At 46.8% G+C, this 13,691-nt stretch overlaps 2 protein-coding genes across 4 annotated transcripts; both read left to right on the top strand.

Moving 5' to 3' along the window:
- The first annotated feature begins 1,937 nt into the window (after nt 1-1,937).
- Nucleotides 1,938-11,049, top strand: LOC129590635 (kelch-like protein 12). Of its 3 annotated transcripts, none has more exons than XM_055485969.1 (9): nt 1,938-2,073; nt 2,153-3,240; nt 3,455-4,279; nt 4,475-4,897; nt 5,611-5,887; nt 6,076-6,355; nt 7,858-8,469; nt 10,379-10,450; nt 10,543-11,049. In XM_055485969.1, the coding sequence occupies exons 4-9, from the start codon at nt 4,614-4,616 to the stop codon at nt 10,752-10,754; spliced, it is 1,737 nt and encodes a 578-aa protein (XP_055341944.1). In that variant the 5' UTR covers nt 1,938-2,073; nt 2,153-3,240; nt 3,455-4,279; nt 4,475-4,613; the 3' UTR covers nt 10,755-11,049. The 3 variants fall into 3 exon arrangements, with proteins under 3 accessions (XP_055341944.1, XP_055341945.1, XP_055341943.1); XM_055485970.1 differs by having other exon boundaries at nt 1,956-2,073; nt 2,183-3,240; XM_055485968.1 differs by having other exon boundaries at nt 1,961-3,240.
- LOC129590659 (serpin B8-like) lies at nt 2,193-3,624 on the top strand. The gene is made up of 2 exons (XM_055485995.1): nt 2,193-3,240; nt 3,455-3,624. The coding sequence occupies exons 1-2, from the start codon at nt 2,193-2,195 to the stop codon at nt 3,622-3,624; spliced, it is 1,218 nt and encodes a 405-aa protein (XP_055341970.1).
- Nucleotides 11,050-13,691: the final 2,642 nt, after the last annotated feature.

The raw sequence follows: 13,691 nt of genomic DNA, 5'->3' as shown, positions 1-13,691 counted from the left end.
TATCACAATAGCAAAATTTCATTTAACGCTGTCGCTCCATCCATTGTTCCAGTACGGAAGGGACGTTGCCAGGCTGATAGACGCTAGCGGAGAAAATCATGGGAGCTAGGCGGGAGGTTCATATGAATGCAGTTAAAATCGCTTGCCGATTTCTTTGATTACGAGGGTAGCTGAGTTTGGCGAATTGATTTTGTGTTAACTCTTATAACAATACTCGACGTTGCTCTTTATTAAATGAATCGGCTCTTTACTGAATCGGCATGATTGGGTGTCGTTGCAAAAAACTTAGAATTGAATTGAATCACATTACATTTAGGTTCCCCAAATCACTCAGCCTGGTGGAGACTTCGTACAGACTCGGGTTAACAGTACAAAAATGCTAAAAACAAAATTCAGTTACAGAAAGCAAAAACAATATACGGTAGGAAGCATTAAAAGATCATAGATAAGTGCAGCAAGAAAAATAACCAGAAGCGCCAGCCAGTAAATCCAGCTGAGCGTGATGTACATTTTGGGCATCTTTAAACATAGAGTGTATATTATGGGTAAAACGTGTATCAGCGTTACACGAAACAGCTCGAAAACGATCAAAATTTAGAAAATGGAGGAAAAAGTACGATGCATGATGTAAAAGTACGATGTACGAGGGTAAAGTACGATGATTTGCATATACCGCAGCGATGCGCCTGCTTCAATCTTTGAAATATGCGACCAGTGCGGCAAAGGTCAACTTGCTCATCGTGACACGTCCAGCTGCCGCAAATCCACTTGATCCTACTGGCGCGTCATCTGTTGAATCTGCTCAACACGAGACCCACGCATTCAAATCAAACCATAAATGTTTCGAGTTAGTTACGCAGTCTTACACTAGCCATACAGATACTTAATACTTGCATCCGGAGGAGGCTGCGAATCACCATTAACCAATCTGGGTAGGCCAATGTCTGCACCCACCGTGCATGCATCGCGATGACCTTTTCCAACACTCGCTGTGAAACGGCCGGACAAGCATCGGTGGCCGTTGCTAAAAACCGCCGACACTGCTCCGTGGCTGTCTCTGTGCAGGGAAAACGCAGCAACTGAAGAACCACATTATCTAACCCATTATTATCGAGACCATACATAAACACTCCTTCGTCTCGCGGCCATGTCGTTCCTGTATCGCGAACCCACTGCCCAGAGCCTGTCAAGTGGTAACCCATCCCATCGGAGGCGGTGAAATTAATCAGCCACAGCTCGGCACACACTGACATCCATCGACGCGCTGATGCCAATGTTGGGGATTCATAATTCCCATTCGGATCGGCTGCACCCAACCTGACGAATGGAATACCCACATACGAACAGTCTCTGTTGTCCTTCTTGGTGATGATCAGAAAGGGCGCAGATTTTCTACTCATAAATTCATAATAATAATACTATGTATAATGATTTATTATGTAACATATGCACGGGTTGCAGTTACTATCAGATCTTGTAAAATATTTTATCAGATATTACAGTATCAAGCGGATTGCATGTAGTAGAACAAGAAGAAGTAGAACTATTTATTTCTCCAGAGCTGTCAGCCTGGTAGAGACATCTTCGTTAATGTGTACGTATTTACTACGTACTTTTATTAAACATGTAGACCGGTACGTAAAGATCGCTTCGGCTAAGCATATCTGCTGCTGCAGTTGATATTGGCCGTTGCCGGTTGTGTATCTACTGTACACAATTATTAAAATTATAATTATAGTATCTGCGCTGCGCTGAATACGGCTGCGCATGTTCTGTAGTCTTTACTGCAGAAGGACTGACCATGCCGGCAGCTCGTAACCGCGCGATCACTACTCGCAGCTGGGCGCTGCATGCTCGCTTTTATCACAATACGAGAGTCTATCGATCGTTTCCTAAGGCACAACTGCCGCACTTACGTGTTGCGAACTCACTGCAAGCTGTGATACAAGTGCATGAAATATTTCAAAGAATAATTTTTTTCTCCACAAAACGGAAGGGAAGCTCGTTTTGATTTGCGTTTTTCTGACGTACTTCTAAATTTCCGCTGACAAAGTCATTTTATTGCTGAAAAAGGTAGGTTTGACAATAAACTGCTTCTGTTTTCAGGGTTGAGGCCTTTCTGCTGGTATAATAAAATTATTCCATGTTTGAGATTTCGCTACTCATTTCTTTGGTGCGCAAGAGAATCAGCCATGGAAGACCAGGAAATCCATGTTCAGAAGGCGCCCAGGGACAGCTCCGAGGACAACCCGCAAATTAAGGTTGATGGAAAGGAGAGTAATATAAATCCAGAGATTGTCTTTGCTGTGACAATGTTTAAGTGTTTAACGGAATCATCGTCTTCGTTTGACCAAAACGTGGTTCTGTGTCCATATTCCCTGGAGATTGCACTAACCTCCCTTCTTCCCGGAACTAGTGACAAGCTAAGAGGTGATCTAATGCGGCTACTTTGTGCTAATGGCAGAGATTTCGAGCAGTTGATTAAGGAAGTAGGGGAAGCCCAAGCGGATGAAACGCTGGTAATATCCACAACAGGCTTTTACGACGAACGTTATCCGCTACGTCAGTCATTCATCGCAGCGCTCAGTGCCGCCCTTGAATTCAAATGGATACAAGCGCCCTTTGCGAGTTCACCTGCGGCAGCTTTGAATGTAGTGAACACATACGTATCGCAAAAGACAAATGGAGAGATTTCTCACGTTCTAAACGAACTGGCGCCCACAACCACATTGATTATACTGAACATCGTTAACTTCACGGGGCCTTGGGAGAAGCAGTTCGATACAAAATACACCGAGCGCGGGATATTCCGTGGCGTCAATGGAGTTGAACAAGCGGTACAGTTCATGAAAAACGAACATGCCTACATTCGGGCTTACAATGTCGGCTCATATAAATGGGAGAGCAGTAGCGACGATCCCAAAATAGTTATTTTGGATATCCTGGGAAGGAAATACAGTGTAATGCTGTTACTCCCTGCCGACGCATCAAGTGGAACTGCACTGCTGGAAAAACAGTTAACTCCGGAAAAACTACTGATCTGGCGACGAAAAGCCAAAGTGTCATACTTGTGTATGGTCGTACCAAAATTCCGCATTTCCTTCGACGAGGATTTAATCGACTGCACGAAGCTAATGGGACTAAAAGAATTATACACGCCTTCCAGAACAGCGTTTTCGAATATGTTCGACAGCGGAGATCCAATTTGTGTTTCTAAACTTAAACAGCAAACAATATTAGGTAAGACTCTTTTTAGTACAACACAGTATTTAACTTCAAAATCGTGCCAAAGCAAAACTGGTCTGGCTTCCAGCAAAGCAGTAATTCTCACACAAAGTGACACCGTTTCATGTATTGGTTACATAAAAAGCCGTAGGGAAATAACTTCTTGTTTTCAAGACCCGGCAGTGCCGTAAAATTTAGCTGCTAACTTGTCCTTTTATTTTACTTGTAGAACTAGACGAATTCGGTGTCAAAGCTTCCGCAGTGACCGGCTTGAATACAGAATATTCGAGCGCCAACGAACCAGATTTTGTGGCCAACAGACCATTCTTATTGATAATTTGGGATGAAATGACCAACATCCCCAAGTTTATAGCGCGTATCACAAATCCCAACGCTTAATAGATGACAGTTCATTCGAAGTTGTCGGGCAACCATTTTGGAACAACGTGTTTCCGCCGCTTTTCGAAGTGACCTGCATTTTGCAATTGTTTCTTTAGCGGGGCCGCTTTACAATAAAATATGGACTGGACCATATGCGGAACGTTTCCTACAGCAGATTGCGTGAACAGAAAATGTGCCCATGACTCAAATGTGATACGGTTAAATGGCCGTAGTGCGAGCAATATTTTAACGTGGGCGAAAGTAGTTTATGCCTGTTTTCTACTTTATGGTGATTCCTTCGTTGGTGTTTACCGTACGTACAGACAACAGCAGCAGTACATGTGAATTATACTCATACAATGCAGAATTTAATGTCCTTTACGTTGAAAATGACATACTGCTAACGCAGACCGGATTGTCTATACAAAATTCGACTCTTATAAGTGTGGACTGTGGAGAGTGGTCGCGGGAAGCATTTGAAAAGGACCAAGAAATATGGTCGTTTCTTGGCTTGGCTTTGTTTGAACTGAGCAGCTGTGCACTCATTGTCAGATCCATTTTCGCCTCTTCGGGGTCGCGTGCCAGTTGCCATGCTCTACTATATCTGTATTATTTACTGGATTGAAGGTTCTGATCCATAATGCATTGTTCTCCAACCGGACTTTTCTGAAATGTGGGTTACATACTCATTAACTAAATGCCTGCTTCAGATTTCAGAACGTTTGGTGGCCTTTTCAGTTTTCAAAATGCCTTCATATACTGTACTTAATTAAACACGAAAATGGTGTGTCTCTGTATTCACATGTATTGCAATAAGTGAGCACGTCATCATTAATTTTGAAAACTCAAAGTGATCGTATGGTTGCAGTGTGGACTGTGTCACTTTGGAGTGGGGGCATGTCCTGCCCAGCTTGTTTGATCACGAACTCGCAGTTTTACTACCCGTTCACATTTTGGCCGATAGTTTAGTTTCTTCAGGATCTCCTGATGTTTCAGCTTCTTGAAGAATGCCGAAGCGACGCCGATCACTCAGTCCAGAGCTTGATGTTTATATTTCTCGGACCGCTCTTACTGAGGAATTTCTGTGCGGAATGCGTGAGCTGCAGGAGACGGGGACCTTCTGTGACGTTGTCTTGAAGGGCACTGGAGAATCTTCCGTCGGCATTCCCTGTCATCGCAATGTGCTCACCGTGCACAGCGCCTACTTTCGGGCGGCCTTCACGCAGGACTGGAAGGAATCCACCCAGCAAGTCTATCAGCTGCACAACATCGACAGCCAAACATTGAAGGAGTAAGGAGCACTAGTAACGGCAGGCATGCATGCGATTGAAGGATGCCGGGTGGGGCGGCCAGATGAAGGGCGGGGGGTTGAATTTTTCGCAGATCTTCATAGTTTTTTTCGGTTTTAAAACTACAGTAATATTTTACTCTTCATCAAGTGTACATTTGAAACTTATTCATTCGTCTGTTTACATTTCACTTGATTTCTTACTGCTTCAAAACAGACGATAGTGGAAATTAAATTTTAAAAAATTTGTTTTATATTTTCAAATTCGTTGTAAATGTTTTCATTTTTGAATAAAGTCAGCCTATTCAGCCTGATGACATAAGGTTGATATACAAGTAATAATTAATAATATTATTATTGCTTTTGGATTTTTTGTATGCGAGGATCTAATTAAATTGGGCTTGCCATCTTGCTTACACTTTTCTGGTGTCCTTCGATTCTGGTAATCGTAATTTGTAATCATAGCTGACTGGGTTGTGGGTGGCCTTGCATCCTTTTCCAACCTGAACAGTCGTTAGCTCCTTTGAAGCGCTAAATGAGCCATTCGAGCTGATATCAGTACAATTATAGTAATACTTGCTTCGATATCCACATTTTACGAGTAACAGGAGCTGCGCTCCTTCTCAGAAATCGTAGGACTATTTTGCATAACTCCATGGTTTTGGTCTCCGGTCACAATTACGCAGTTCTGTGCTCATTCTTGGTCCACTGTCCAGGTTGGTGGGGTTTGCCTACACGCTGGACATCAGCCTCAACGGTGACAATGTGGAGCGTATCTTGATTGCGGCGCAGTTCTTGCAAATAACGCCCGTGGCCCGCATGTGTTGGGACTACGTGGAGAAGCACCTGCATCTCTCCAACTGCCTGACGGTCCACGCTCTGGCCACTAACTACCACAACCCTAATGTGGTCGAGACAGCCCTGAGCTTCATCCGTCGGCACTTCCTGGAATTTGTGGAAGGTGAAGACTTTCTGCAAATGGACGCGCAACAGGTACAATCTGTGATGTTGTGCGTCACAGAAACACTACACAGTGGCCCGATGCGGCTCGGTTGGTTGAGCAGTATGTACAAAAACAAATGTTCAGGCCAAATTCCAGCGTTTGAGCGTTCCTTGTGAAAATTCTATAGTGTAGTTGGGCGTTTCTACTCAGGCATGTGGTTAAACTGAGTTCATTGCAGCTGGTTAACGTGGTGACATCTGATGAACTGGACGTGCCAAGCGAGGATCAAATGTTCCAGGCGGTGATGCGCTGGCTGGAATTCGACCGGCCCGGCAGACTGCCGCATTTGCACATGCTACTGGGGGCTGTCCGTGTGTCCTTTCTGAGTGTCCAGTGCCAGCAAGACTACGCTTTGGCCCTGACCAGCGCGTCGATGGCGTTGCCGCAGGGCCCGCCTGAATCGGTCGGGGAATTAACTGGCGGAGAGACGGAAAACATCATCCCACGACAGTCCTACAGTAAGGATATCATGTGATACACTTGTAGGTAGTGATAGTCAGAATACAACTTTTAGTAGTCTACAACAATTTCGGGTATTATATTTGTCTCCAAGACGGATAACTTTGAGCATAGAAATAGGAGCGGGGATTACCGCATATAAGGTTGCCTAAGTACATGCGGTGCGACTCCGTTGTGTTTGGACATCATGCCGCTGCTTACATTTATAGGATTTAGGCCCGCCACATACAGAGTAGCACCAAATTCATGTACATCCTCGGAAACTTTCGCTGTCGCGCACTCCCAAACACTTTTCTGCATTGTTTCATTATATTTTTGTAGCCAGAATATTTGTATACGAGGTGGGAACAAGCATCTTCGGTAGCGCGTTCGAATAGTCGAGACACTTTGAACACTGCGCGTCAAGTGGTGCGACAGCATGATTCACTTAACAGCCACCCGTGGAATGATGCCCATCTGCGTGAACCTCACCGTCAACCGTGGATGGGTGCCTTGATTGACGGTGGCCAAGTTAAACGTGGATTGCCAGCCTTCCGCGGTTGACTGTTAAGCCAGATTTGCAGCCACACGAGTGTTCAAAGTGTCTTGACTATTCGAACGCGCTACCGAAGATGCTTGTTCCCTCCTCGTACTGTGGATGGGGGTGAAATCCGTTTGCGCGCGCGACATCCGGTTGAAAAGTTATGGGTGAATCAAAATTTCAAAAATTTAAATGCATTCAGGTGTGCCAAAAAGTCTCGATCGTCCTCAAATTTTGCATGTAAACCCACATAACCATGAAGATCGTTCTTACCAGACCTGTTACTCTTACACTGATTCACTGTTCTAGCACGTTCTTCAAATTTTAAAGCTCATTTGAAAATTTGAAAGATCCGTGTAAGAATGATCTTCATGTGTATATGCATTTACCTTACATGCAAAATTTGAAGAAAATCGGTTTATAATGACACTTTGGCACACTTGAATGCATGTATACTTTTTGGAATTTTGATTCTTTCATGACTTTCCAACCGGATGTCACGCGCGCAATCGGATTTCACGCCTACGTGTACATACTTTTGGCTATGTGAGGAGAGAAGCGGCTCATGTACAGCGATAAAGTCTTTCAAGGGATTTCAACGTACTGCGCCGTGGTGCAGTGGTACTGCCTACGTGGATCTAACGACGTAGCCGGGGTTCGATTCCCCCATCGGTGCATTTTTCGGCCGTTTCTCCGTTTCCAGTGGATGGCGCCCTGCTTAGAGCTACAAAGTATCTTGACCCAATGCAAAAAAGTGTTTTTGAGTGCGCGACAGCAAAAGTTCTCGTGGATTTGCGCGAATTTACTCGTAGTTAGCTCTATGAACCGGGCCTACATTTATTTTAGGCACGCTTTATTTTATTCTAATTTTTCTAATCCCACTAATCTCAAGTCTCAAGATAAGATCTAGAGAGCAGCCAAAGCTAGTACCGAGCACCGCTCCCTTTAAAAAATCGCTTAGTGTTGCCTGAATTGTAACAGGTGCGGAGGAGGTGATCCTCTGTGTGGGTGGACGTGGTCAGGATAACCAGCCCTGCGTGGCCGCTACTGTGGACGTCTTCAGCCCGTCGATACCGGCAGTGTGGCGGCTGAATAAACTGCGCAATGGGGTCTGTGGCGCCGTCGTTATGCGTGACTCCAGTTCACTGGTAATCTTCGTAGCTAGCGGCGTCAGGACAGTACAGCGCAACAGCCGCTACACGGACCTCTGTAACGAGTGGCGCCGGCTGGCCCCCTTGGGGATAGCACGCTATTCGGAAGGTTATGCCACACTGAATGATCGCATTTACGTGGCGGGCGGTTATGGTGTTCGCGGCGCGGCGGCGCATCCACTGACATCCGTGGAAGTATACGACCCGAATGACGATTCATGGAGCGCGGTTGCCTCGCTGCCTGTTCGCCGTGCCTCCTTGGCGTTGGTAGCGTGTGACGGCCGACTGTATGCCTTCGGAGGAGAAAACGGCGCGCGCCGGTGCCGTGCGGCTTTCTGTTATGATCCATCGACAAACTCCTGGAGCAGACTGGCTAATATGCCGACCGCCCGCAGTTACTGCGTTGCTTGTCTGGCTCCCAGTGGATTAATTTACGTAGTCGGTACGTGAGCGTAATAAGCATTAAGGTTCCCTGGTGTCAGAGACCGCACACTCGTGGCGGCTGGCGCCTCTCGTGGCTTGCTCTGTCGCCCGCATGCAGGTGACCACGCCACTCGTGCCGCTTATACTGCGCGCTTACCCAGCGCGCACTTTGTCTGCGCTGGCCAATCGGCAGCTGTTGCACTCGTGATGGGCGGAGCCTTTTGCGCACGAGCTTTCACACAGCGCTGTACGGCACAGCTGTTACAGAGCATGATGCCGCCTCGTCAGTCACTCTCCAGCATCGACGCAGTGCACCAGTAGTGTTGGGTCGGCCCGGCCCGGCCCGGCGCGGCCCGGCCCGAGCAAGAGGGCCGGGCCGTCGTTTGCACGGCCCGGGCCGCGGGCCGATCCGGGCTGCGGCCCGACATGTCACCGGGCCGCGGCCCGGGCCGTCTTGCAGCACAGTAATATTTCATTCCAGGATGTCATTATGCAAGCGCTACAGCGGGTATGTCAACGGAAAAATAGACGGATTTTCGCCTAGAAACGTTTAATGCTACGAAAATTAAGAAAAACTCATCGAAAACTACGAAATTTCAGTAAATCCCAATGAAATTTTTTGTTTTTCTGCGTCTTTTTCCATATTTAACGTTTACAGCGGGCAACGGCCCGGGCCGAGGGCCGCGGCCCGGCGCGGCCCTCCCAAAAGGGCCGGGCCGAGGTCGGCCCGGGCCGTTCGGGCCGCGGCCCTGGGCCGGGCCGGCCCAACACTATGCACCAGCTATCCTGGCCGCATAGACTTTGTGGTTTTTGTGTTGGTTCGCTGTATGTTTTTGGGGCATTTCATCACTTTGTTGTCACATTATTCCAATAAAGTGTGTGCGTTTGCTCCCCTTTGCTGTCATATCTGGCACTGGGGACACACCACCTGTTTTATATGCAAGCTTGTCCCGTAATTTCTGTCGTAGAAGTACAAATAGCATGTGTTTAACGTAAACTGCTTTGCACTATAAAATGAAGGCTACTACACTACGTCTACCACAATAAAGTTAGCGCCTTTCAGTACTTAAGGTTGGTATGAAGGGTAAAGGTCGTGTTTATGAGTTATATGGATAGTTTCTGCCTTTGATCGATATTGCGCATGTTTCAGTTATGCTAAATGCTTGTACGGAGTACAGTTGAGCGTAATTAGTGTGGCGTGTATGACGTACAATGAAAGCGCATCCGCATCCACCTTCCTTGCCGAAAATCCGGCACATTCGTGGATCGCGCGCGCCGTTTTATGGGGTTTGGCGTAACCCTGAATTTGTAAAAGTGTCGCAGTGCTGATGCGAAAGAAATTAAGGTACAACGTTTACGGTTGTAGTGGTTTGCCCCGGGACTACACTAATCCCTTAATAAGAATTCTATGGAGAACTACAGTAATCTCATCAGCAGCGCTACACGGTTCTGCATCTGCTGAAGCTACTGTTTTCGCGGACGCATTTCGGCAACCATGCATGTTTGTATGTACTTCATGAGTGCACATTCATGCATGCGCGCAGTCCGCGCACTGCTATTTGATTCCGATCAGTTTCATTTAATTCGCTTCAGAAAAGGTGGCCTATTTGGCTATTTCCTGGCAGCAAGACAGTCTAGCGTGGAATTTTAAACCTGGCTAAAAGAAATATATTAGAAAATAATGTGAACTGAAAGAAACGAGAAATCCTTATAGGATACCGGCACCGCTCGTATCTGAGAAAACCAAGGGCCCTGTCAAACTAAGACACACGTCACCGGCTCAAAAAAAGCCAACACTGTACAACGAAGCTTTAACGTACTGTAGCTAAAGGAAGTCATGGGTATTACTTCCGCCACGGCTGATGTTACCTATCGTAAGCAGGGCATAGCCAATTGTCACAGTTGTATTCTTACGATAAATTTCGTAGGTGGAATTGGACAAGGTCGGGGTCGCTGTGTGGAGGCGTACGACCGCGCAACAAATCGGTGGATAAGGAAAGGTAAGGCTGTTTGAGTTGTAGAACACCGTGCAAGGCGTAAAGCTGTATATTTGCATGGAAGACATGGTATCAATAGCGCTTTGTAACCGTAGGGGATCTGGTCCATCCGCGCAGTAACCCCGGATGTGCTTGCGTGAACGGCAAGCTGTACGTTCTGGGTGGGCACCATCACGAAGAGCTGAACAGCCATGACAGCATCGAAGTGTACGACGAGGACGCGGACCGCTGGGCGTTGCATGAATGCCGCTTGCCGCAGGCCCGATACGCCTTTGGCTGTGTGGTGATGAAAGTGAAGCGCGAGTGAGACGCACACGACCTGCGGCTCGTCGGTTGAAGGCATTGCGTACCTGCTGCTCTTTCGTAGGATATGCGAATATGTCCGCGCTGGGTCTACGCGGTCGTCTGGGAGGAGAACGCGTGCAGGTTTCCTGATTTTTTAGCCTACATTTTGTTAATGTACTTTTTTGTCTTGGCAGACGTAATTGTTAGGATTGGCTAATGTTTTTGAAATGTACCATAGTTCCTTTTTTCTTTCATAAGAATGCTAAATTACCGATCAAAAACAGTTTATCACAATAGCAAAGTTCATTAAACACTGCCACTTCATTCATTGTTCCGCAGAATCGGAGTAGAAAGTTTTCGAAGCGCTCTGCAATCTGCTTCTTTTCGGCGGTTGAAAACAACAACACTAAAAGTTGCTCTGTAATAAATTAATCAACATGATGACATGAATCGGCTTTTCATTGAATCGGCTTGATGGGTGTTGTTACAAAGAACTTTTTGAATTGAATGACATCACATTTAGGTTCCCCAGATCACTTAGCCTGGTGGAGACTTCCTACTGATGTCTCAGGTTAACAAAAATGCTAAAACAAACTTGAGTTACAGAAAACAAAAACCATACAGGAAACATAAAAAAATTAGAAATAATTAATTACAGTAAGAAAAAATAATCAGACGCGCCAGTCCAAAGTTGGCAGTAAATCCAGGTGAGCGTGATGTACATTTTGAGCATCTCTGAAGATAAAGTGTATATCATGGGTAAAACGTCTATCAACGTTATGGGAAATGGCTCGAGAACGATCAAAATTTAGAAAACGAGGAGGGAAAACCACGCTGAAATATATGCATATACCGCAACGATGCGCCGGCTTCAATCTCTGTAATAAGCGTCCAGTGCGGCAAAGGTCAACTTGTTCAGTCGTGACACGTCCAGCTGCCGCAAATCCACTTGATCCCAGGATTGTGGGATGTCACTGGCGCGAATGCTGTTGAACCTGTTCAACACGAAACCCATGCATTCAAAACAAACCAGCACCATGTATCCGAATTAGGTATACTAGCCATACTTACATCCGGAGAAAGCCACGAATCACCATCCACTGTTCAGGATAGGCCAATGTCTGCACCCACCGTGCATGCATCGCGGTGACCTTTTCCAACACCCGCTGTGTAACCGCCGGACAAGCGTCGTTGGCAGCTGCTAAAAAGCGTCGACACTGTTCCGCGGCTGTCTCAGTGCAAGGAAAGCGCATCAACGGGAGATCCACAATATCCAGCTCCCCGTTATCGAAACCAAACGCAAAAGCGCTCTGGCTTGGCGGCCATATCGTTCCTGTATCGCGCATCCACTCCCACAGAGACATACGACCAGCCCCATCGGAGACGGTATATTTGACCAGCCACAGCTCGTCACACACCGCCATCCACCGACGCGCTGATGCAAGCGTCGGGGATGCACAATTCCCATTTGGATCGACTGCACCCAACCTGAAGAAGGGGATACCCACACATGAACGGTCTCTGCTGCCCTTTTTTATAATGAGCACTGGCAAGCGACGATTTTTATTTTCTGTTACATCACAGATCCGCTGCATTCGGGATGCAAAATTGTCAACACGGCACAAATTCTCGCGTTCATGATACGTTCTATCATTCACCAGCACCACTGCTCGTGTGTGCTGCGACAGGCCACGTTCCAGCATCGCTGAGAATTTATATCCTTCATTTGCGCTACATTCCGCAGTTACGAAGTGTTCACCCTCTTCTGTTATGATCGGCGGGCCGACGATGAAAATCATGTGACGATTGCTAACAGGTTCTTGCAGCACTAGTCTCCACAACGCACACACTCTACAAGCGACAATTAGTGTGTGCAGTTGTTAATGGTAAAACAATCATATGACCATTGAAGCGAAAATTAAATTAGGTTGTTAATGATAGTTCTTTACTTCTGTGACTGTTACGGCGTTACCCATGAGATTATGTTGTTGCGAGTACAGTACTTCAGTGTTTGTCTTTTTGATGAGATCAAACCAGACGGTAAAGCGGCAGTTCGTGGAAAACAGTTTTGAACAGTTAATATACGTATGTAGCTTGTACCACAGTTTCACCTGACTTACTGGCCTGCCCGTAACTGAGTAAAAACATCCATATTCCACAAAACAAAGCCAACGACTGCAACCGACAGATCCTGGATTCGCATTTCTTCTGGTGCTGTAATCAACATTTCGGTGTTAGCGAAAAGGGCAACAGCAATTTCCATGCTTTTTCCATACAGTTTCCATACTTCCTTCAGCAGCCGTAATTCCCATGCTTGTGCAGCTGTCACCCATACCATGCTGGAAGTGCCCTGCCGCAGTCATAGTAGCAACTGTTGGGGTGAATTCGTAAAACCTTTGTTCGGAAATGGAACGCTGACACACTGCCTTCAAGGAGTCCGCGGTCCAGAATATGCTGTACCCGGCGGTGTCCGCTTGCACTTCGGCGCAAATAAACGTCACCGTGGTAGCCGCCGCTCGCGCGAACACACGAATACAATACCAATACTGATCACCTGTTCGAATATGCTCTCCCCAGCAGCGAAAGTGGAACAAAGTTCCTGCGTACCCGTTCACACGAAATGGACAGCAGGCATTGCACACACGGTTACCAGGAGCCCATGCTAACTGACACGCATCAACCAGGAGCCTGGGTAAAAACCTCACGTCTCGCAACCCATGCGCCTGCCCCAAATCGACAATGTGTTTCCGGTAAACGAATCCGTTAGCCTTTCCGAAGAAGCTCGGCTCGCCGTCCGCGGCCGGTAGCTGTACGGTGAGCTGCCGTACCGGCACGATGCGACGGTCAGGTGAATCATTAAACCGAACAGCACAGAACATGCAGTGCAAGTCCTCTAAAATCGTGGCGGGTCGGAAGACCAGAGGCCCACCGTCCTCGTCCCGCAGCGCCACATGCGCGG

This window comes from Paramacrobiotus metropolitanus, unplaced genomic scaffold, assembly GCF_019649055.1.
Source record: "Paramacrobiotus metropolitanus isolate TYO unplaced genomic scaffold, Prichtersi_v1.0 Parri_scaffold0000041, whole genome shotgun sequence".
Taxonomy (NCBI): domain Eukaryota; kingdom Metazoa; phylum Tardigrada; class Eutardigrada; order Parachela; family Macrobiotidae; genus Paramacrobiotus; species Paramacrobiotus metropolitanus.
The sequence above is the reverse complement of the archived record's forward strand: the minus strand, read 5'-3'. Positions and strand labels throughout refer to the sequence as shown.

What these genes read in the sequence shown, in the direction of transcription:
- LOC129590659 (XM_055485995.1), top strand. Translation starts at nt 2,193, where the DNA reads ATGGAAGACCAGGAAATCCATGTTCAGAAGGCGCCCAGGGACAGCTCC. An exon ending in TAAACAGCAAACAATATTAG is followed by an intron (nt 3,241 to 3,454) that starts GTAAGACTCTTT and finishes TTTTACTTGTAG; the next exon opens with AACTAGACGAATTCGGTGTC.
- LOC129590635 (XM_055485969.1), top strand. Translation starts at nt 4,614, where the DNA reads ATGCCGAAGCGACGCCGATCACTCAGTCCAGAGCTTGATGTTTATATT. An exon ending in TGCAAATGGACGCGCAACAG is followed by an intron (nt 5,888 to 6,075) that starts GTACAATCTGTG and finishes AGTTCATTGCAG; the next exon opens with CTGGTTAACGTGGTGACATC. An exon ending in TGGATTAATTTACGTAGTCG is followed by an intron (nt 8,470 to 10,378) that starts GTACGTGAGCGT and finishes TAAATTTCGTAG; the next exon opens with GTGGAATTGGACAAGGTCGG.